General features: G+C 42.6%; 1 protein-coding gene across 2 annotated transcripts in view; it reads right to left on the bottom strand.

Moving 5' to 3' along the window:
- Positions 1–24,338, bottom strand: part of SATB2 (SATB homeobox 2) — a 127,784-nt gene extending 103,446 nt beyond the window's left edge. Inside the window, exons 1-3 of one of the 2 annotated variants that reach the window (XM_086750980.1) lie at positions 24,253–24,338; positions 23,565–23,783; positions 3,884–4,060 (exon numbers count right to left, since the gene is read on the bottom strand). In XM_086750980.1, the coding sequence (XP_086607106.1) occupies positions 3,884–4,060; positions 23,565–23,733 (346 nt within the window). In that variant the 5' untranslated portion in view covers positions 23,734–23,783; positions 24,253–24,338. Of the gene's footprint in view, positions 1–3,883; positions 4,061–23,564; positions 23,784–23,978; positions 24,022–24,252 lie in introns of those variants that run through there. The other variant, XM_086750979.1, reaches the window with a different exon arrangement.
- Positions 24,339–25,283: the final 945 nt, after the last annotated feature.

The following is a 25,283-nucleotide window of genomic DNA, read 5'->3' as shown; positions in this document are numbered from 1 at the left end:
TGCGCTCACAACAGCTAACAAGGAACTGGTCAAAAGAAAAAAAAAACTATACATATATCCACAAGAAATCATACTATTTTCTTTTCCATATGGATTCTAAGAAAGTAGTAGTTGCTAAAAGCATCTAACTAGCACTGCTCTTCCTCCACTCCACACTAGAGGAGGGAATCAGCTTTCCCAGCAGGTCCTGAAGCTGCAGGACTGCACACAGGGTACTCCACACTGCAGCTACCTTCATACTACTTTGGCCCCAGCACCCAGCACTATATACTGTATGTAACCCCTACCCATTCCCTTCTCTTGCATAGCCCAGTTAGAATACTCCACCCACAGGAAAAAAAAAAAAAAATTGCATCAGGGCATGTAAATTTTATCGAACTACACATAAAACAGGTGCTCCTTTAAAGCTTGACTCTTTTCCTCTCCGGAAGGCACATGTAGCAGGTTCCCTAGTGTCAGGTGCAGACTCAAGTGATGAAAGAAAAATACATAAATGTTTATTAAACCTTTGTTGCCATTCACACCACCAACTTTCACACCTCAGTGCCAAGCTGTTAACGAATTCCTATGCTGTTCCAGAAAACTTTTCACAGCTCCTGTCAGAAAAAGGAAGTTTCACGAGGGCAGCACTCGCTGGAAAAGTCTCTGCTCTCGCCACCATCAACAAAAAATGTTCACAACCAGCTGTCTGTGGAATAAATGTGTCCTGCCTAAACTGTGTGGGAATACAGAGCTTCTTCCAGTGAGACATGGGGCCACCTTCATGTATACCTCCTGATACACAGTTCTCTCAAGATTATTTATGCTAAGACTTTACCTAACGACCAGGACTGAAAATTAGCCATGATAAGACCATGAGCTGGTACGTGAGGCTCCAGGCCAGGTGGCAGCTGCGTCTGCAGGCTACAGCTCATATGTTCGGACACAGCGTCACCTCCTTAGGAAGCCCTGCAGCTCTAGGCTGCTGCCCAGGCAGGCAGCCCCACGACGGGGCCCCTTTGGGCACACAGATCCCTTGAGGAGGCAATGTGCCACCTTCCCCTCTGTGCCACGTTTCCTTTCTGACACCCAGACTCTTCCACGCTGCCGTACAGCTGGCAAGCGTGAGGCCAGGCTCTACATGCAGGGCACACACCACCTGCTCGAGCCTCAGCAGGTCTGTGGAAATGGCGTGGTGATCTGCAGCGAAGGCGATGTGAAACTGCACAGCAATCCTCTCTGCTGCCACAACTCCTCTTTTCCCCCACAACCAGCTCTTTTATCTGCCACTGGAGACCCTGTTCTAAAAGGAACAGGCAAAGGCAAGAGGTTTCCCACAAGACAAAGTGAACGGTGCTGCTCCTCTCAGAGTCATACAAAAGAAGAAGTGGGGGGGCAAATTGAAACACCTTCCCAACTCAAAAGGTGACAATTATTACACGATACATTACAGCTTAAACAGCCTTTACAAACACAAAGGCTTTGAAAAGCTCACATTTACTTTGTCCCTGGAGGACATGGGGACACCTACTCATGTCAGTGTCGTGCACAGCATGTTGCTCAAAGCTTTACCATTTTGAAAAATGCACCTGAGGATCTTCAACTTCTCATGCAGATCCTGTAATTCAGCTGATCATAAAGCATAAAGAAGAACTAAGTGACTATTTATCAATGTATATTGCTAAATGAAATCAATCTCAAGCACTAGAACAGAATCAGACCTTTGCTACAATTGGAATGAATAAAGCAAATAGCTTTATTTGTTGTCCTCTTTTTAATATCAGAAAATTGTGTTCCCAAATAAATCCTTATGTCAGCAATTTAGCAGCATGCTTCTGTCAACCCCAGTTGACAGATTATAGTCCAATATTCTATAAATTTTCTCATTAAACTAAACAATCTCAGAGATCTATTAGTACCCTGTCTCTGCCTGTACCTCATCTCTCAGCTTGCAGACAGCTAGCACAGAAGCAAGATACTACAGAACATGCTGCGTACTTCAGCTTCGTATCTTAAAACCAGCATGACCTGCAGTATTTGCCCAGGATGTGTAAAAGACTGGAGAACTGGTCCTTCAGTATGACGCTAAATAAACTGACCAAGTAAGAGATTTCTTAGCTGACAGATCTTTAAGGTAGTTTCTGTTGTTTCTAAATATCATACCATCTGACATTTTTCTAGTGGAAGGTAATTGCTGCCTTAAAGAGAAAAATGCCAAAGTCCTTTCTTTTAGACTAATTACAACAATTAACTTTTATTTTCAAGAGGAGTTATTCAAGCAACACATCAAGCGACAGATTAGTATCTGAACCTGCTCGTTGTCAAAGCCTGGAGTTTAAAAATGCAGTGGCCGTTTCCTCCCTGCACAGTGACTAATTTCCTTTGTGAGTCAATCTGCCTCTCCTTCTATTCTCACAACAGAGAGATGCTGCAAAAGCAAGGTTCCCCCCAGTGAGATGCTCAGGCAGTGTGGATCACTGCACTGAATGGCATGCCTCCTTGGAGCAGGTTTCTTGCAAACCCCACTCCCTGTTGTAAGTGCCAAGAATCAAATCTTGGCCACCCAATGCAGCATGTTCCACATGTTAGCTCGCAACACGTTGAGCAACTGTGTTAACTGAGATGGATAGCGCTGTCAAACAGGAAGCTGGCTCACCAGGATGGAAACAGTGGGACATGCTGACCTTTTACATTCAGAAAAAAAAGCATCCCTAAAATGACATGAAATGTTTCATATTAAAAAACAAAATCACTACCTTCTCGCGGAGCTTTTATTATCATATTGTGTAAATAAACACATGTGCATGAGCTCTGCCTGTATGCAGAACCCGAGCCTCTCTCACAGAGCAGAGGCTGACAGAGGAAATGAATCATTATCACTCTGTTTGGAAAGAAGTTTGTACAAGGAATGCTGTGTTATTAACCACTGCCTGGAACTCCTGGATTCAACACCACCACTGCTCCCTCTGTTCGCACATTCAAATACCTAGCTGTACAAAATAACTAAAACCAACAGACAAAATAAAAATCCTCAGGCAAAGCTTCTATTAAACTACTTCAAATGTGCACAGATTTATTGATGACATGGAGACAGAACTGAAACTTACAGGCTTCTCATTCAAAAAAATAAGGACTGAAATAATCTGCTTAGTATAAAAAAGCCTCTTGAAATGCAAAGTTCATTTTGGAAAGATTCTTCCCAACCCACCACCTCCTGCCCATCTCCCTCAAGATTAGGATTGTAGGTTTGGTTTTTTGAAGCTGATATTTTGGGTAGAGAGGGGAAAGCTTTGTTTATTTTAAGATTTCAGTGCTACTGGAGAATTATCTGTAAGTGGAAGGGACTGTAAAGCTTTACAAAGGGCTTTGCAGCAATATAATAGGTAAGTGAAAACAGAGAAATCAGCCTGCACATTTAGCACTATAACTATTGGTCATAAAGAGAGCCTGTGTGTGTATGTATATATATATATATATACAAAAAACCATTACATACAATGTATAATTTTAAAAATTAAAGACTGTAATATGCTGTTCAAAATGGCCCTGATACAAAGAGGAATACTAGATACCATCTAGCTCTACACCTAGAGGTTCTATCCAGCTCTTCCAAGCCGAATTCCTCAAAGCAGCAACCTGGCTCGTGGTACAGAACAAATGTGATCAGTATGCTGACTGATCATTATCACCGTATTTCACACTTCAGTAAGATCCAGCTAATGCTTTCTAGGCAGGCTAACAAGGTAGGGCTTGTTGTACACCTAGTTTAAGATTAAGCAATCAACACAACGGATATAACCACTTCCAAGATTTGCCACCAACTTTGCTTTCCCCTTACATCGAACAACCTCAGGTGCTGTCTTCTGCCAGAGCAGAGAAGGGGGAAAATAACTTTATTGAATACCTTGTGCCTGAGCTGCAGAACTGTGGGAATACCCCAGAGCCAGGAGCGCTGTCTCCACCAGCTGGCTAAAGAGCACATCTTTGCGAACCAGAACGAACTCAGCATGCTCTTCTCGATTATCGTATTCAAGAGAGGCGTCCGACTGCTCCACCACACAAAAGACTGGAATCATCAAACCTAGATGAAAAAAACAACAAAAAAAACCAACAAAGCATCAGTAAGAGAGGAACAAGAAGTGTGTCATACATCTCTGATTAAAGTTGTAAATTAAAACACCTCCTAGAAGGCTCATCTTAAGTGGAAATCTGCCCTTCTTCCCCGTGGGATAGCTTTTGTTTTCTTTCCAAGGGAAATACTGAAGTCTCATCACTTTACTCATTTAAAAACCACACTAAAAGCTCTAGAGAATACAATTCAGGAACAGAATCACAGTCAGCATGAGGATGAACAAGATTTCCTAATAAGACCTTTTCAACATTCCAGAAGTTTTCTACATTTCAATTAATGTTCCTGTTCTTTCAGGTCAGAGCTTCTCCACATTCAGCCATATGAAAACCTGACACGCAAATGCCGTTTCTGCTTCTCTCCACACAGTGAATGTATGGATAAATCAGCAGAAGCTAGTTCCATAGGCAGTTCTTGTCTGGGATAGGCTTATTTGCACATTTTCTGACCATGGTCAGTCTTCTCACTGCGCAAGGAAAATACCCTTGCATTGCCTTTGCTGAAAATGATAACCTTGCGTTGGCAGCTGATGGTCGCGCAGACCCAGAGAGACCAGTGACTGTTCTCCCACTGCATGTATGAAGAGAGTGAGAACAGCTCTCTTCGAAAGAGGATCAAGGATGAGGAGGAATCACAGAAGTGGAAAACTCAGGGGGTGGTCTGGATTCAATTTTGTTCTGCTTTATTGTAAATTTGCTTTTGTGGTTACAGGATCAAGTAATCTATGGCAATAAATTGTAGTGCGTGAACTTAAAGGGATTCAGTACTACAGACAGTAAAGAAAGAAGCCAATTTGCAGAAGATGGCCCTGTAGCACTCAAAGCATGTGCACAGAGGGACGATGGGACCGATGGAAAACCCACGGAACTGCACGGCCATTTCCATCACCTGCTACAGGCCAGGCTGCAGCCAGGGGGTGGCAAAGGAAAAACCATTACAGAAATTTCCCAGTCACAGAAATTTATTAATTGGTTGCATACAATTTGTTTGCCCCTAGATAAACGAGGAAATATTGGGGTAGAGACAAATCTCAGCCCAAAGCCGCTCAAATAGTGCCAGAAAGTTCACCTCTGACTCCTGTTCTTCAGAATGCAATATAACCATTTCCCGTAGATAACAACTATGAAAAAGAAGTGAGTATATGTATGAAAGACCAGACACAAATCACTGTATTCCTGAACGGGGCACTTCACTAAGGGAAAAAGAGAAGAAAGCCACATTTCAGTTCTTCTTCCATACAAAGTCAGTTAAATATCTTCAAGATCTTCTACTATCAGTAGCTTCAGTACCTACAAACCAATAGTTACATATCCCTTCAGAGGAGTCACCCTGCCCTGAAATAGATACAGTCACACCAGTAACAACTGCTAAGGGACTTAAATTCTCCTTGTCTTGAATTTGCAGACTTAATTTACTTTAAAACACATTTTAGACACGCAATTCTCACTCAGTGACCTATCTGGCATGGAGTGGCTCCTAACCTGACATATTAACTGCAGGCCAGCTGCAGCAGCTACAAACCACAATATCTAGTTGATGTCTCATAGTTCTTTGTTTCAAAATACATCCTGAAGTAATGTCTAAGTAGGTTACAGCAGCACATTGATGCTGCTCCCTTTTCAGTGCTTGATTCTGGGTTAAACTGATGCATTTTGCAAGTTCAAGCAGCCAAATTCTAACACACAGTGTTAAAAAAAAAAACAAACCCACAACAATCCTCAGTAAAAAAAGAATCTCTAGGTGATTTCCTGAAAAGATAGTGCAAGGCTGATCCTGTTCCTCTGAAATCAAAGACAAAATTTCTATACCTATCAAAGTTAAAAATTGAATTCTATTTGTTTGTCAATCATTTAACTAGTTAAAATCATAAGTGACAAACCTCCCCTCCTGTGGAACATACAGTCCATCATAGCACTTTTGATGGCTGTTAATGTCTTAACAGAAGATTTAGATACTTGGCCAAATGCCGAGGCTGTGGTATCAGTTGTGTAAATTACATTTTAGCAAGACAGAAGAAGTAGGTGAACACAAACTGATCGAGGGGTGCCACAGCATCTTTTATCCTCCTGCTGGATGCTTTCCTTGTCACAGAACAGTCCTTCTACCTTTTCAGCACAGAACTTGCAGCTATTCTCCACACTCATTGTTTACTGTCTCAGTGCAAACAGGATCTCAAATGCTAGAGCTGATGCTGTACATGACATCACTTTATGGATGGCACAAAGAACCCACAGGACTCTCGCCCACAATGACCTTCTTGCCTCTTCCTGCCATCCATGTTTATAGGGATCCTGCTGCAGAAAAGGCTTTTGCAAAAACACCTCTAAACTCAGTGACCCAGCGTAACTGATGATAAGCTGCTATTAGTACCTTAAAAACAGAGAGCAAAGGGCAGGTTACCACATCTGCCATTGCTAACCCATTCTCATGCTTCTCGCTGTAGTGTCTGGCATCTTTAATACCAATCCTGTTCTACTAAAAAACAACAGTAATCCAACTTATTTCCAAGTAAATCTAACTCCAAAGAAGTTCCATCTGCTTTGCCCTCTATTTTGCACTGAAGAACTAAGCTATAATGTCACCAATGGATTTATTGCCTCAAACTTCTCTGTTTCCTGATGTTACCTGAAAATAAATTAATATACTTTCAGTATGTCGGAATCAGAAGAAAAAACATCTGCAGCCAAAAGTCACCCTGCTCTTTACACATTGACATACACCATGCCTTGCTCCTAGATGCATATATTACACCTTCAACTCACTACAGGGTCCTTACAGAAGAACAATGCTAGCTAGTCACTGCTCATTGTCATTCCAGTTGAAGAACTTAGAGCGAGACTCGGAGAGCAGGAGACCAAGCATCCATAATGAAGTCTTGCATGCAGCGCTATAGGAGCGCAAGACAGCCTTACTCACAAATCCCGGAACTCCTCAGCCTTTCCCTAACGCTCTATCAGCCAGAACTACTGTCACCCTCCCTCTCCCATGCATGTGCACAAAAACAGCTTAGATCCCTTCTGCACTGAACTTCTGCGCATTCGCTCTCCCAGCTTTAGAGAGACTCCGCAGTGAATGGTGCCATACAGCTCAGGGCAGATGCCATACGGCACTGATTTTCACACACGGAGAAAACAAGGGGTAATCTGAGGGCTAAAAAGGAAACAGTTTGTTTCCTTAAAGGATGAACACAACACTGGAATGTACACAAAAAAAAATTAAGAGTGATCACAAATTATACAAAATACTTTCTCCTTGATATTAATTCACTTAACTGACTTATAAGCAGCTCTTCTGTGTTTCTCACACAGCTTTGACCCCATATAGATAGCATCTGCATAAAATGCTAGGGAAGCATAAAACAAGACCTGCGTGAAGGCTTTTGTAAGGACATCCATACACAGCAAGAATTCCTTCTAATCCACAGAAGAGAACAGGGGAAAACTGTTCCCACTGTCACCCAGAACAGAATGGTTAGCAGTGACTGGTACTTTTGTGTAACCTATATTTTTAAAATGAATCAGAGATGGGATTTAAGCTCTGCTGTTGCTTTCACAGAAAAGTTGCCATGGACAGAGAAGACTTTGTAAACATAGCTGCATTTTTTGCTGAGACTCTTCTAAGGAGGAGAGAAATTAAGAAGAAATTAAATATCTACTGAAGAGACCTGTGTCCAAACGCACATTTTCTCCTCCTTGCCCATTTCCATCTATTGTTTGATTTCCCTGGGGAGCGATCCATTCTTGAAAATGAAGCAAAGAGAAACAGGTATTTCATTCAAGAAGTGAAAACTCTGGACACTCTACTGCATAAAACATATGTCTTTACAAAAAAAAAACCCTGAGGCCAGTCAAAAGTATTATCAAACTGCTGCCTGGAAAATGTTTTCAGTTGTAAGACTTGCAAGTAAAAGCTGTAAATTTCTGATTACCCACTAGAAGGACAAGATAGAGGAAATATTAAGAACTTCGGCACCGTTTCTTTTGTTCACTTGCAAATGACACTTTGTCCAGTGCATGTCTTAAAGCAAGTAATAAATGTGATACTACCAGCACTGAACTTCTGTGCATTGTCCACTGCCACATAACTGTCACAGGCTTGGCACCTAAAGCAAAAAAGAGAAGGATACAGAAAGCTGAGGAGGAGGAGGTTAAACCATTTCAGCCACTCACCTCTCCAGCCAGTAAACAGGGAGCAGCACTTGCATGTCCTAATAAGCATCATATGAAGATCAACCAATAAGAAGAGGCACCAATAAAATTCGTGTCTTTTTAAATTAAAATCTGTTTCCATCAGCACAAGTTTCGAGCCTCCGTCTAGGTGTTATTTAATTTAATCTAATTTGAACAATTTCCAAACATCAGCTTGATTAATTTCAAGCACGGTGTTACGGAAAGATTTACTGTACAGGGGTTGTCTAGCAGGGAATTAATAAAGAAGGCAGTTCTTAGCCCTGAGTAACATGAGGTTTTAAGACTTCCCAGATTTCTAGTGGGAATACTTCACAGCACAAGCATGTTTTCTTCTGGGAGTGAAACCCACCAAAATTATTAAAAACTGAGATCAAATGGTGGTGTCAAACCCAAAGGAAATCATTCTACAGTGGAGAGATTTTTATCAAATGAAGAAAGTGGAAAATAAAGTTTTTGTTGTTGCTGCTGTGCTTTGGGTTTTTAGGTTTTGTTTGTTGGTTGTTTTTTGGGGTTTTTTTGTTTCGTTTTTTAAACAGCACACAGACACACATGCAGAGTGATCTCCCTCAAAGACAAAGCAAATATCTATGATTGGGAGTTCAGAAACCAGAACATTTATTTGAAAATTCATGAAGTACTGAAAACTCTTCATTTACTGTATGCAGAAAACGTTTTCCCTAATAGAGACTGTAAGGGGGGGTCCCTCTCTAAGCTCGTCTTTCTAATACAGCGGAAGGAGGCGGGAAATCTAGTAATGGCAAGAGCAGAATCCACAAATGTTTATTCCCACACACACCTCAGAACACTGAATTACAAGCAACTTCAGTTGGACTTTTATGTGTCTCCTTACCCTGTGACGGAGACTAGGAAGCTCAATTAGCAAAGCATGGGTCTTGAGAAAATTATCTAGATTAATATTCTATATATTTAACAATAAAGTATGCTTCCATAACTGGCAATAACTACAGGAAACAACCAAACTACAAGCATTTCCTAAACTTAATCTGCTGTTTTTTCTTTAGGTTAGAGCCCTTCACCCAGCAAAGGCAGTAAATGGAAAGCACTCCATTTATTTATTTCTCTTTGCGCTGCAATAGAGCTGACCTTACATACACCGATTTGGTATTTAACTCTCTTTCCCTTTCTTTTAAACAAATTTGAAAAATCAACCTAAATTGAGAAAACTGTTTTAAAAGGCAGAAATCAGCATCCATGTGGCACAGGAGAGATTTGCCAGTTCTCCTCCTCACATCCTGCAGCTCTAATTGAAAAGGCAGAAACCAATTAAGTTTGACAGCTTTCAGTTGTTCAGAAATACCTGAATTTCTGCATCAAAGATGGTCATCCCACATCATAGTGCAACATAAATCCGTAATTTCTATTCTGAAAAACTTAACGCCATCACCAAGAAAAAAAAAAGAAGGGGGGGGGAGTGAAGCTTCAAAGCTTCAGTGTGCCACTTCATTAAAATGGTGTAAACTGCAAATCTTAAAGTCATTGGAAATGAAAACCCAGTGCGTACGCTAATAATCAGGTTTCCATCCACGACTCAACTAGCTGAACAAACACAGAATCACAGAATCATTTAGTTTGGAAAAGACCTTTAAGATCACATACGAGAGCAGATCAATTCTTAACAAGAAAAGATAAACTGCATTCCAAACCTTTTTTTTCTAAGAGGAAGGACACTACATAGTATTTGAGAAAAGAGGGGGTTTGTTCTGTTCTCAACATCATTTTTATTTAATTCACAGAGCAGCTGTAGGTGGTGGTGACGCGAGATCTTCCCCCAAAAATCCTGCCGAGTCCAACTGAGGGCTGCAGATACGATACGCAACAACACGCATACATGACTACTCACACTCAAGAAGGATCAGGCTTGAAGCAGATCCCAGGTTCAGCCCATGCCTGCGCAATTCAGTGATAAGGTGGAAGAGACAGAGCTGAACATTTCAGCCAGGGTTAGTCATGTCCATTAAGGCTCACTTTCAAGCTACCCCATAAATTAAAAATATAATTAAATCAGACAGAATATAAGCTGTTGGCACTTAACTTATTTACTATAAATGCTCGGTTTGGGTAAATGGACTGTGTTTCAGCCTTTTACGTATCGAGCACCAGCTTACAACAGTCTCATTATGAGGCGGAGAATTCTTCCACTGTAAATCTTTTTTAATGGGGACTGGAGGAATGACTTTGCAGTTGTTTGTCACTAACCACTCGGAACCACGTGAAGAAAGCTGTGCATGCACAGTGACAGGCGGCCAGCGGGAAAGCTCCATGTCAAATACGGGAGACCGTATCAGCATCTTTGCAACTGTACAATCCTATGCAAAACAAAAGTGCCAAGCACCTCACTGCCACAAAAGGTTTTGTTTAAAAACAGGGACCTTACTTTCTGCTAATTCTCTGCTCTCCAATGTGTTCTAGACAAAACATGAGATATCTAACCTTGCATACAACCCGTAATGCGATGCTGTTAAACTCCTACTCTTTGTGGGTTTATAAGCCTGTCACAAATTGGTAAAGAAGAGCCCAGTCCACAGATTATTTTAATACAACGTTTGCCAAAGAAACAAAATCATATTAAATAACATTATATTGTAGAATTTTTCTTCTTAGGAGGGCCAGAGGAAGTAAAAGTAAGGACAATATATTTGTCCTCCTCCTCCTCAGTTATTTTTTCTGGCTTTACATATCCAATAAATCTGTAGGCAGGAAATGCATTTTTGCATATTATATTTTAGCCAACAGTGAATGCAAACCACAAGATATTATTTACATCCATCTTCAGCTTCCAGTCCTTTCTGTGGCTTCAGTCTCCCAAGCACCACAACTATCCCAGATCTCAGGAAATCTTATAAAGAAGTCACTAACGTCTCTGTAGACGTCCCCTGCTTCTGACAGCTTAAGTAGCCAAAGAATCCTTCTAGCTGAAATAACAGCTTTACTGTTTAACACGAAATATGCCAGGCCACTATCCCACCACAGAAACATATTATGAAACTCGTAAGTTGATTTGATAATGCTTAAGTTTCTCGAAAAAAGGGTCTAAAAGAAAAGTCGTATTCAGAGCTTGTGCTGAGATGAACAAGAAACAAGAAACAGAGAGGAAACGAAGTATTTACCTCTAGCGCAGCCTCTCCTGCTGCATGTCTGGGACAGAAGCGTTACTCACGGCAGATGAAGCCTTTTATTAGTCAAAGTGGATCAGCTGCTTCTGGTAACTAAACCCCTTTGCTAAACTAGTTGCACTAACTCAACCCAGACTTGGAATCTGTCACACTGGCTGGGTTCAGAGGGCAAGAGAGGGAGCAGCCACGGGGGCTCTGTGCCACCAGGTTAGCCACACACAGCCACGTGCAAGGGCAGCCAGGAGGCAGAAGCAATTAATCAGGAGAATAAAGCACTTTCAACTCTCCACCTAAACGAGTGATAAGGGAGAGCAACGACAACCCAGACCTCAAAATACAGTTCTGAGGGAGCCTGACTCAGAAGGCAGCACAAACAGCTCTCCCTGTTGCTCTAGCAGAAAGCTCAGCATCACCTGCCAGCCAGACCCCTAGACGTGCAGAGTGCCTGCGGCGGTACCAGCGCCACGCACTCAGCCAGAACCACACGCAGGCTTTCCAGTTCATAGAATAGGCTCACAGAACCACTTAGGTTGGAAAAGACCCTTAAGATCATGGAGTCCAAACATTCATATCAAAAGGCAAAGGTGAAGACACTATGGCCACATTTTTCCTAAACAGAACAGCTCAGCTGTTTCAACTTGTTTCCCAGTTAAAAAAGAAGAAAAAATACCCCCCGGCAGTACTTTATAATATGAACTAATGGAAAATAGACTAATTTCACTCAAAACCAGTGAAGGAAACGCTTTTAAATTAAACTGACGTTTTTTAAAAAAATCATCTTAAGCCATTAATTTCCTATAAGTTTTAGGTTTTGGTTTCTATTACTTTAAAACAAGTATAGGGTTCGGGAGGGGATTTTGGTTTGGGGGACTGCTTTCTGTTGTTTTTCTCTCAACCACGTATACAAAACTCGCCTAAGGGGCTAAGACTTTCTATGCCAAGTTCCACCCAGAATTAATTTTAATGACCAACATTTTTAAACCCTGAAAACTGGAACCACTAATAAGCCCTTAACTTTGGTGGTGCTAGCAGATGCCACCATATTATGTAATTTTTAAAGCAAAAAACCATCTTCCAGCAAAAGCATTTTAACGAAGGTCTATTAACTAGTCTCCTGGTACTGGGATAAGCCGCCTGGAATGTAACAGAAAAGCTTTTGTAGCTGGTTTGAGGTTTTATTTCTGGAGAAGAGCTGCATACTATGCTCAGGCCTGTTTTGGGATCTCCACTGGGACCCACCAGCAAGCTCTTTTCTCCTTCGTGTCCCTTCCTCTGTGAACCACCCCCTGGCAAGAAAAAGAAGAAATCATATCACCCCTCCTTCATGTTACCAGTGAAATAGCTAACAGAGAACCTAATGTAACTACTGCACTTACATCTCTGTCTTCAAGCTCAACTGCAGGCTCCAGCTGTAAGATAAGCTGAATGGATCCATAATTGTTTATCGTTGCCACCTTCCCTCTTGTCTTTTAGATACCGGCAGCACTAGAAAACCTCATTTCTAAGTGACAATGTCAACAGATATGGCAGAACTGGTTATGGGCAAAAGTTACAAGTACACACGCAATAGGATAAGTCACATCAAACACTGTCGGAGAATAAATGTCATCAAACTCAATGGTTACCGACCCAGTCCTTCATCCTGCTACACTTTCAGCAAGGGGTCCACTACCGCTACGGCAACATCATTACTAGATGGTATTTTTCTGGTATAAGGAGACCACAGAAATCTCCATCAGATCTCCACTGGGAAAACGAACGGAGAAGAGAACCACAACTCAAAAAGCGTAGCAGCCACTCTGTCATTCCATCCTCCAGAAAGAAGCTAACTTCCTCTTCTGTCTCCCTTTTCACCAGTCAATATGCAGAGAGTTTTCAGACAGCCTGCACCCACAGCCCATTACAGGTCAGGAACTGGCATCTGGGGTTTGGCCTTTACTTCCACACCCCACGCCCCTGCAGAGACAGAGGAACTTCTGAGTGGCATTCTCTCGTATCCCTTCTTTTTCGATGACAGAAGATCAAGAGCTGTGGGGGAAGCACTCCACATTTTCACAAAAACGAGATCACACATTTGATGATGACTATCCATTCAAATATTACTCTTTCAGGAACATTCACTTCTATCAGACAGCAGGTCACATTAATCTAACAGTTTTTAATAACTACTACATCTTCATCAAACAAGTCATGAGGTCGAGGAAGAACAGGTAGCAGGTCACCCTCTTTCTCAGGTATACACAGTACACTTACTTTGTTCATCCAGTTAGTGATATTCTGGGGAGAGCGTGGAAAGGACTACCTACAGGCTGACCTGTTAAGAGTCAGCGATCCATGCTTTTGAGGCTCAACAGGCTGAATTGCTACAACATGACATACACGGAGCTACACTGAGGAATCAGATACTTCTGCTAGTGCAAATGCATGTGCTCACCGAGAGGTGTTAGCCAAAGAAAGCAGATTACATCTGCTCTCCAAAGGCTGAACTGGCTGCCGGTTCACTTTCGGATGCCATTCCAAATGTTGATTTATAAAGCTGTATGGTATACAACCAGAGTCAAAGCTACCGTAGAGAGGATCTCTCTTTCCACGTACGGTACTTCTGCTTACAGCTGTAGGACTCAGCTTCTGACAAAATAGAGAGCCAGGTTCCCCTTGGCCTCAGGCCTTCAACTATAGTGAGGTCCCTTTTCAAGAGGAGCACAGCTGCAGCGCTGCCCAGCACAGGGCCTTTCTGTCTGTAGAGTTTTAATCAGAAGACTGAGATGGTGAGGTAGCTAAAGGGCCATGGATGAGTCGGTCCCAGGTAGCAATGGCTTAAGAGACAGAGTACTCTTACCGGCATACAAATCCACAGATTTGAAGAGAAAAAAAAACTGGAAAAAAAAAACATAAAGTAGCACACCTTTTTATTTTGAAGGAGAAAAAAGGTTTTTTTAACTACTTTCTACCTGTCCAAGGCATTCTCTGAGCTCATCTATTTGGCAGGTCAGTATGACATTGTGATCCTATTAATATAATCAGGAAGGCTCGAACCAATGACAGAAACATTACATTCATTATTACGCCAAACCCAGACACTCAGATAATGCCTAACTTGAGCTTTACTGTCAAGCAGTACGCCTACTTACTGCATACTTGCTCACAGGAGCCTATATGAAGTCTACCATCCAGACTTCTAGCTTGAGCAACATACTCGACTTAAAAAAAGGAAAAAAAAAAAAAAAAAAAAGCCCACACTTCTGTTACCCTGCGTTTTCTCTAAGTCTAAAAATTGGTAGAGTGTATGACAGGTCCACCTCATTTTTCTTAATGATGTTTTTATTATTCTTTCACTCAATTAAAACAGAAATGGATATTGCATCTTCTGACTGTATAATTGTTATTGTAATCTGTTTTCGATCACTGCTCGGGAAATGGGTCCAAAACAACATAAACTATCCACAGCCTCAGAATACAAGTCATTTTCTTTTACTACGATACTTAAAGAGACATCTATCATGTTGCTCTGCTAGTATGTTTGTATTATGGCAAAAAAGTTATTTGTAAGTTGGGAAAAGACATTATGAAAATCACCTTTTACTCCAAAGTACTGTATAACTCATAATTTATAACTACATTTCTTAATAACCATTCAAAATAATAAGGCTGGAAATTGTGCACATCTAATTTTAATATATAAATAATGGAAATGCATATAAACCAAAATATGCTCAAAATATGAATTTATATTACTCTCAAAAAATAGTCTGGTTATAGTTTTGAAAATTACATGCTTCATTTCCAATATATGCCTGTCAGCTAAATTTATGACAAAACACTCTCTGTGAGTTTAGATTACCAGGTTGGTAAATACTTCTATGTGAGTCTCCTCACTTATCTGAAGTTTTTGTCCAAATGCAGACAAAGGCAGCAACTTCTAGAGAGTGAAGTGTCGGCAATGCACAAGCAAAGACAGAGTAATCTGCCGTTTCTCAACATTATACAAATAGAACAGAACATCGGGGAGAGAGAGAGAGAGAAAGTAACCTTGTGGCTGCATGCAGCAATACAAATCATGGGGTCTGATGCAAGAAACTCCCCTTGTGACATTTCTTGCCAGATTTTGTACTTTTGAAAAGATCTGCTGTCAATAGAGTGTCTTCATCTCCGCGCGTGTCTTTGGGGAACAAATATGGAGGGAGCATATTTAAGCAGGTGACATTTCTACTGCACTCTGAAAATGCAGTGGGCGTATGGTTACCTCAAGAGATGCCACAGCTTCGTATAAAATACAGTCTGACAGGTTATTTTTATTAGTCTTTTTCTAAGCTTTTTTACCTTGCTGACTTTGCTACTAACAAGGTGCACTTGTGCTCAGACTGTTTAATACTGCACATCTGTCTGACACAAGGACATCAGTCAGAGGAAAATGACTGACAGTTTTTACTATTAGCTAGGTAATTTGCTACTTAGTAAGCAAGTCACATGCTTAAACTCTTATCTAGAGCTATCTGTCTCTTTGCTTCAAGTTCCTTCTGTTCCCTTCATACAGCCTCTACAAATAAGGACAACCTTCTCTTTTTCCTAACATCGCTGCATGTAACATCAATAATTATTCAGCATTTGCCAGGAAATTTAAAATACATCTAGTGTTCAAACATGAGATCTCTGCCGTAGCATCCAGCTTACCACACGAGCAACGCAGGGCTCACACTTCATCTTTTAAGCAATCCTTTAAACTCTTTGTGTAGCCTTATTCCAAGTAGAAATGCCCCCCGAAAGGAGGTTTTACGTAAGTCCTCAGATAGCGGCAACATCAATCTTCACATCTTTAAAAATCAGAGTAAGAACTACGCTTTTTAAACAAACAAACAAACCCTTTCAAACATTGTCTACAAGGGTTTCACAATGTCAGCAGCCTTAAATTGCTAACAGACAAATGCTGACATCTTGGTGTATTTGTAAATCTTCAGGGGATACCAGCAGAGCAAGTACAGGTATTCAGAAAGAAAAAACAACTTAAAATACTAGTTTATGCTTTTAAAAGAGTCCTCTAAAATAAAGGAAATAAAATTGGAAATATGAAATATTTTGCCCTTACTTATATTTGGATCAATGCAAATGAAGTCAGGGACAGAGTACACACAACTGCTGCCGTACGTGCTTTTTCTATAAAGTGCAGGAACTCTGGAAAAAAAAAATCCCAACTATAGAACTGCAACAATATGGACAACATGACTTGCTGGCTGAGAACATATCACACATTAAAGCAGTCAACACTTGTGAACGGCCACAAGAACCTCAGCTAGAGGAGCTAACAATTCCCCTTGAACTAAACGGCAAAGCGTATCTTCCGTCTTTCATACCACCGATCGATGTAAACTGATTTGTATGTAACCCCACGGCAGAAACGTCGCTGATGAGTGTTCTGCAACAAGTGCAAAGCTTGTTGGAGGGCAATTTTTTTTAGTATGGCTAGAGGCTAGAAAACATTTCTCAAAAGCCATCAAATACTCAGCTGCCTTTTGTCGGTTGTGACGATTTCCTACATCTGCATTAGTGACACATGCCATCACGGGGACCAACGCACCTGACCCGGGACGTTTCATACAGTACGAACCAATTACTACACGACAATTTTTTCAGCGCTCGAAAGGGCATCAGTTCCTCGTTCAACACAGCAGGCTGGTTTCAAAACCCCTCTGAGTTTCAAAAGGAGAGCACACTTGTTCAGTAGTTACAGAGTCTGAATCAGGCACAGGTTATCTTGAACAAACCCCCATCATATCAATTCAAAGGGACTTCGTAATACTTTACACCTTGAAAAACTGGGCCTTTAATCCTAAAACAGAGCAGTAGTTACTAATTTAACTAAATTATGAGGGATGGTAATTAAAGGCCTGACTTATCTATGCCTTGCAATTTGGGATTCGAAATAAAATCTTCCTAAGTTTTACAGATTTTCAGTTATTTTAGGAAGGTTAAAAATAAGATTTAAAAGCAGGTTGGGGACTGCTCAATCATAAAAATAAGAATTTTCCTAAACAGGTCACACAGCTGTTTGGCGAATATAAATACACGCCTGCAGTAAAACTGTCTTCCTTTTACAACATCATAGATGCTATATCGTCTTCTGTGTCAATGCAACTGACAAAAATCTTACTGGTCCAAGTATTTTACTTAAGCTCCAAATCACCATTCTGGCCCTTTTCCTGCCCATTCCACACAGACAGCTTGAAGGAGAACAGCAATAACAGAAACTGTAAAAATAAATATTCAGACTAGCATCTCCAGGAAGAGTAGTAAACTCAAACACTTTTAAAGGTATTTTAAAGTAAGTGATACCACCTGAAAGTCCGTGCTACAAATGAGAAACATTAAATATGACATAGCTGTCTGTTGAAATAACGACTTGATTACAATTACATTACACCACTTTTTTTTCTACTTTTAAAGCAAGATAAAATATTCAGTACAGTAAAATAATTTAAACACAATATAAACAGTCCCAAAAATTAAGTATTTAGGAAAGGAATCTTTAAACCACACCTTTAAATGTTTATTCATAACAATAAACGTTTAATACTGTTTTTCCTCCTTCGATGTCCAAATCCTTTATCTAAATTCTGAGTGAAAAATATGTTGCCGTTTTATTTCTTGAAAATATGTTTCCTCACTAGAATCTTTACGGTTTTTAATATGACTTTGCCATTTTCTTCAGGCATAAAAACAATTCTGGGGAGTCACTGACAGCATCACCTTAACAGGAGTTTTCAAACAATCACCTTATAAATAATTGACGGTTAATATATTCTGTTCTATCCCAGTGAAACTAAGAAAAGGCAGCACCCAATCTATAAAGGGGGCGGGGGGCAGAATTAACACTGACTTTTTCCAAAGATGTTGGTTTCTCTTTCCTTCCTTTGTTTCATTATGAGAATAATAGCATCTAGTTAACTAATGCGGCCATGGGTATTGGGTGGGGAGGATGCAGGGAGACGACTTCCAAACACTCAAAAATTGCTGGGGGGGGGGGGGGCGGAATCTTACTACAGCTAACCTTAAATCTTGAATTCAAAATTGTTGGTGGCTTTCTGCAGATGCAACTTAAAGAGTCCCAAAATTACTCTAAACATGAAATTATGCCTAGGTCTCAGAATGGGTGGATACCTTATTTTCTGTTTAATGTGTATGTTCAATTGCACGGATATTTTAACCAACTGTGTCTTTATTTTAATAACAGACCAAGTACTGAAAACACATAAAGACAGACTATTTTTCTACCTCAGCAAAAATGTGGCTGATACACTACATGACCCTCCAGGAGTGACTGCTCTGTTTATTCTACGTACATGACATAACCTGATTGGAAAAGGGGGGTGGGGAGTGGAAATCAGCAAAAAGACCAGAAACTCATTTTTAACCATTGATCGTGAATAAGAAATCACTGTCTTGCTTTTCTTACTGTTCCTGTTAAATTAGAGGTCTCTTCCTCATTACCTATCAGAAATGTGTAAAATCCAAGAATTTCCATTTCCTCATACACACTACTGAATTATATCAAAGTACAAGGCAACATTTCCCAAGTATTCTGCAACAGAAAACCCATAAAATATATTCACATACTGCTGGTTCCTGAACTAACAGGAATGAACGGCTTTCATGCTTCTGCATCTCTATGTGTTTAATTCTTTCAAAGAGCTGCATACCTCTTTGAGGCAGCAGGAAGATATTCTTCATCTAATACTATCTAAAACTTAACCTTTCACTCACTCAGTTCACATGGACAAGTGAAACATGCTTCCTTACTCGAGTCAGGATGCCATTTAGAGCTTAACGTTAACTAACTGTTTAGAACAGAGGAGCAAATTTGATCACGCTCTACTCCTCTGTCTGCATAGAAGTGGGTTTTCTCTCCAGTAAAGCACTTTAAACCCTTGTAAAAGACGTAAGAGGCAGCACAAAGTCTATGACATTTTTGTGGAAATATTTAGAACGGATTTTGACAAGCATTTCTTCAACCGTCCTCGGTCAGCATTTCTGTCAACCCTCCGATATATTAAAACAGATTTTGAACTACATCTAAGCAGACAGGATTGTGATACATCAGAACTTTACGGGGCTTACAGCAATTAGCAGCAGAGCTCCGAAGAGTCATTGCATCCACATTTCTGGTACATCCAACTCTGTATGAGCACGGTAACCACAGCTACTGATTAACATCCCCATCATATAGTTTAGTTTGAGCTGTGTGAAAGTTTTCTCCTCCATTAATATTCTATAAATTGTAACAGTTAAATTAATAAGAATGTATTACTATCAGACTGCATCAAACTAATCTAACCAGCAAATTTTTTCCAATCGTTTCCTGCTCCAAATTTGACCATGTTCCCTTGGCCATATTTTGGTTCTATGTTTCCATTTCAGCAAAACCAAACTTCAAAACAGCTCATTCTGCATATTGGCATTTTAAGTTGCATTCAGAGGCTTTTGATGCTTATTTTCTATGCTCTTCAAAATCAATATATACATATATATATGCATATCTACTCATACACAAACAGGTTCACGAATTGCAATCAACAATTTTGTAAATATAAGTTTCCTAGTCATTAATCATCCCTTTTTTTTTTTATCCTTATGGAGTGAATTACTAACTGAGAGGAGACGCCAATTCTCGTAAGTGAATGTTACCCAACAGGGATATAAAGCTGTCAACACCACAGTGCTCTTGCTTGCTCTAAACTCTCTCCCAGGCTTCATATGTTTTTTAAAGCAATATTAGCCTTTTTTTTTTCCCCAGGGACCTTTACAAAACCTGCCTCTCCTGAACATCCGAGTACTTAGGCTTTATTACATACAAGTTTTAAAACATCCCAGTTTGATAACTGATGAAACATTTTAGAAAGCCCCGGGTTAGTCAGGCAAACCAAAATTGGACTCTAACACATTGGACTGATGCTAACAACATTGTAAACAGTACCGAAACTTTTAAATCCCCTATTAAACACAACCTTTAAGACCCCGTTTATCTTTTTAGTGGCCTTCACTACTTTATTATAGCTGTTATAGTGGCCCTTTGAATTAAGTACGTTCAGGTTAGGAATTAAAAAAAGGGGAGTCATAAGGCAAAATTGCTCATGAGAACAAGTGATTTTCTGTCTTCACTACAAAAGCTTATTTTAAAACATTTTTTCACTCGTAAACCTAGAGAGAAAGATAAAAACGCCCACAGTAGTAAAATATTTCTCTATTTCTCAGGGAAGTCGCTGGAAAAACAATTGTAGCCAACACTACGACTATAAAACTAGTTACCAAAGGTCATCAGTCTCATCATAGCACCAGTTAGTTGAGAGCTTATTGCTCTGTTAGCAGGGATTAAGTTCAGAAACAGATATTATTACATCAAAAAGCCACTTGACAAGTAGGAAGGAATTTCAACATTTACATATCTAAGGCCCAAAATGAGATTAAAAAAAAGAATTGCTAGCATTTGTCCTTGCTTTCAAAACCTTTAGATAGCCTTTATAGAATAAAAATTAAAATGAAAACAAAACTAAAATGGTCTCTAGTTTCCAATAAAGTGTTCCAAGTTTTTTTCCCCAGATGTTGATATTCAATAAACATTAGCACTTTTTAAAGCTTGAAAAATAAGTATAAACTGAAAGACTGAATACTGAAGCCATAGATGTAATTTCACCACGACTTTAAAAGTGTTCTTTTTATCAAACACTAGGAACAATACTAAAAGAGTCTTTATTATAATTTATTTGCAGAGAAGTTTTATACTAATTTTCCAGTATATTAAAAGTAAGCCTTTCCGCAAACGTCTACAGCTGCATTTCACAACTCAAGTGAAAAAACGTCTAACACCGCAGCGATCAGTGCAAAGACACAGACTTCCAGAAATACGCGAAACAGTGCAATCTGCATTCAGAAAAAAATCACTTGGTCACAGAGGTTCTAAAAGATCAAACTTGAAAAAGAGCAGAGGAAAAAATATCTGGAAATTGGCTACGTTGATTTATCGTGAGAGCATTTCCAGGAGGAAAAAAAAAAATGAAATCAATTTTAAGCAGCACCATTATCTTATTAAAAAAATCTGCCTTAACTAATTTAGTATTGAGTATTACAGAACCTAGGTAAGTATTCAGACAAGAATAATTCTCTTCTTGCTTTCAGTATCAATAAGGAGTAATGAACAAACTTTATTATGTCTAGCAGTCTAAAACCAAAGAGACTGAGCCTGCTTAAAGAACACAAGCTAAGGAAAAAAAATATTACTCCTGCATTTCCTATTCCCCCACACTTTTACACTCCAGTCTACACCAACTTTATAAATGAGCTGAAGAGTAATGAATGAAAATGTAAGCTCTTAAAAGTTTGCTTTCAGAAATGCGAGTCTTCGTCTCCAGGGGAAGAAATCTTCCATAACTTAACAGGCCAGATTCAAGCTGAACCACCGACAGAACGATAAAAGCCGCTGAATTTCTCTTGGCTAGCCCAGCTGCTTATTAAAAAGCAACATATATATTCCAAAACATTTTAAAACATCCATTTAAAGTATATTTCTATAAATGCCCCGAGGAAAAAGATTTTAGCTGTAGCATTTTAGTTCTAGCACGCTCTTTAAAATCAAGCAGCTCTAATGCCTCCGCCTCGAGAAAGGCATCCAGAACTACGTATGTTACTTTTTATATGATTAACAAGTTAATTTTTACAATTATTCAACAAATTATTTCTCAAAAAAATTTGGAAGTGGAATAGTACTATAAGTCTTTCACTGCAAAGCTGTTTCTTCTTTTTCCATACATTAGAAGAACACGGAGAAGAGCTTTAAAAAACAGACATACAGTCATCCAAGAAACATAACTGGTGAGATCTCTTACCCTTCATTAGGTATATAAATGAATCCTACGTTTTTAAAATAAAATAAAATCTGCAGCCTCTTAGCAAACTTCAGCAATTAGGAAGCCTTTTGAGCCAAAGAGGTCTAAAACAAGCATCTAATGGCAAAATCGCTAAATAAACCTCATGCAATAGAGTCATGTGATGACCATATCAAAGTATCTATTGAAATGTCATTTCCACAAACTCTTTGTGTATAAACAACTACATTTGTGTACCACTCTGCACATTTTAAGACACAAATACAGAAATATTTACAAAAATAAAACAAAACCTGGGGCCTGCCCTGCATTATTTTGTTCACAATATCTGGCTAATTCCAAGATTTTAAAACTTATTTTTCCTAACGCGAGGCTGCACTGTGTTAAACACGACAGCATCAGGGTTGAGATGAAAAAACCAAGAGTGTTTAGGAGAAGTGACTGGAAAGTTTAGCTGCTTCGAAGAAAAGGAAAAAAAAAGAAAGCAGCCACACGTGCCACTTAAACAGCCTCTAAAAACAAAATTGACCAGCAACTAGACAGCGAAGTAAGTAAGTATGACCGTTAAAGTTTCCGGGAGAATTGCAGGAATGCTGCAAAACTAACGCTCAACAACTGCGCTCAAAGAGCTGAACCTTCCACGCGTTTTGCCCTGTCCTCTTTTACAACAACTCCTACAAAATGGTATTTACAGAAAGAAAAAAAAAAAAAAAGAAAAGAAAAAGGAATCCCTAAATGCAAACAGAAACGTTACCATTTTTTCCACCCCTGAAACCCCGTTCTCTGAGGGTGACTGTCATACACCTAACCCGTGTCGCCCGCACCCACCCCGCCGGCCATGCCCGCTTCTGCTGGCGCTGTCCCGGCCCCCGCCGTGCCCTCCGCGACCACCGGCCGTGCAGGGGGCCGGATGCCTGCGGGCTGTCGGGCGCTGGTCCCGGCTCTGCCCGCTACCCCTCCGGCAGGATGAGGCCTGGCCTTTCGTGAGGCGCCCAGCCGGGCCTAGGGGTGGCCTGCCCACGAGCGGGCTCTGCGCGCCGCTGACACGGCCCGCTGGCACCGCGGCGGGGCCAGGCAGCTGAACGCTTTCCAGGAAAGCGGGCAGGAGCCCGCCGGCTGCCACCCGAACCTGCCCGCACCTCCGCGCACGCTGCCCGCCCGCCCGCCAAACTCCAGCCCGGGCCCGCCGCTCTGCGCGCCCCGACCAGCGGGGCCGCCGAGCCGGGCCGAGCCGAACCGGGCCCGCCGGCCGCACGGTTACCTCCCACGGGCTTGGTGACAGCGCCGTTGGGCCTCCCGCGGGTGCCCATGGGGCTGCCGTTCTGCTCCAGCCTGGCCACCTTCCCGGGGGGGGGGCCTTTGACATCGGGGCTGCCGCTGCCTCGGTCGGGGCTGTCCCGCAGGCAGGGGCTCTCACTCCTCCGCTCCATGCTCGGAGAGGCGGCTCCCGCTGGCAGGTCGCAGTAGAAGGAGCACGGACCTAGGGCGAGAGAAACAAGGGGCGCTTCAGCCACCGCCCGGCACGGGCCCCGATCGCTCGCCCACCCGCGCCCGCGCCGCGCGTCCCCCCGGCGGCTCATCCCGGCGAGCGCCGGCTGGGCGAGACGCCTGCCCCGCTCCCGCCACCGGAACCGGCCCCGCTAAAGGCGAGCGGCTCGACCCTGACGGCCCCGGCCCCGAGTTGCCGTGGGCGGGCAGCGCTGCGCCCCGGTCCCCATCGGGCCGGGCGGGCCGGCACCAGCCAGCCCGCCCGCCGCAGCCAGGTGCTGCGCCCCGGGTCCGGCCCCAGCCCGACCCGCCCCCGGGGGACGCCGGGCAGAGGCTGCCGATACGGGCGGCCCCGCTGGCACGGCCCCCCCGCGCCGGCCACAGCTGTGCAGCCGCGGAGCAGCCGGCTGCCGGCGGGAAAGCCTCTAGCGAGCGGCTCCCGGAGCTGCCGCCGTACTTACTGCTTACGGCCTGTCTGTAAGTTGGCTGAGTTGGGCTCTGTCCATGGATCAGAAGTAGAGAATCCAGGGTGGAAAGTTTTCTTGTTTCCTCCTCTCACGCCGCTTTCTTTCCTTCTACTCTGTCCCCCCACCCCCAGCCCCCTCCTCGCCCTCCTCTGGGGGTGCCGGGGCGGCTGCCCGGGGCGGCAGGGGCCAGAACCCCTTTCCCGGACGGTCCCGGGTGGCGAGCAGAGCGGGGAGGTCGGGGCGAGGGGGCGGGGAGCCGCGGGGCCGCCGGCTGCGGCGCGGAGGAGAGGGGAGAGGGAGCCGGCTTCTCACACCCTCCGCCGAGAAAATCAATACCGGGGGAGACGGGGGGAGGAGGAGAGGAGGGAGCGCGGCTCTCCCGGGCGCGGCGGCGGGTGCCCGGCGGCGCGGGGAAGCGGCGGCGGCGGCCCCCGGTGTGTCACTTTCGATCGCTCCCTCCGCTGCCGGCGACAGCGGCGGCGAGAGGGACGCGCCACAGAGAGCGGAGAAACGGTTATGAGTTGCGTTGAGTCATCGAGGCAGAGTGAGTCCTTTTTGGGGTTGTCCTTGGTTTCGGGTTCGATGTGTGTGCGCGCCCGTGTGTGTGCGTTTGCGTGTGTCTGCCTGTTTGTCTGCGCGGCGTTCCCGTCCCAGGGCTGTGCATCCCAAACATCGCCACCCCTCCTCGCCTCCGACACCCCTCCCCCTCCCCGCCCCCCCGCAAAAATCAAGTCTCGGTGCTATGTGGGGATCGGGCGCTGACGGGCGTGCAGCAGCCGCCCACCGCCTCCCGGCCCCGGCCCGGCCCGGCTAGCCCCGCTGCGCGCTGGAGGTGGGGGTGCAGAGACCCACCTGGCAGGAAATTAAACACCGATAAATAATTAATACATCTCGCACACGCAAAGCGAGCGCGGTGCCGCACGGAGGGAGGGATGGAGGGCGGGGGGGGGGGCTGGGTGGGGGGGGAGGACGAGGCGGTGGCGACCCAAGGGGGACTCAGGGCAGAAGGGCGCAAGGACGGGGGC

The sequence above is a fragment of the Chlamydotis macqueenii genome, chromosome 6 (genome assembly GCF_036417535.1).
Source record: "Chlamydotis macqueenii isolate bChlMac1 chromosome 6, bChlMac1.mat, whole genome shotgun sequence".
NCBI lineage: Eukaryota > Metazoa > Chordata > Aves > Otidiformes > Otididae > Chlamydotis > Chlamydotis macqueenii.
Note: the sequence above shows the minus strand (reverse complement) of the source record. Positions and strands in the feature narration are given on the sequence as shown.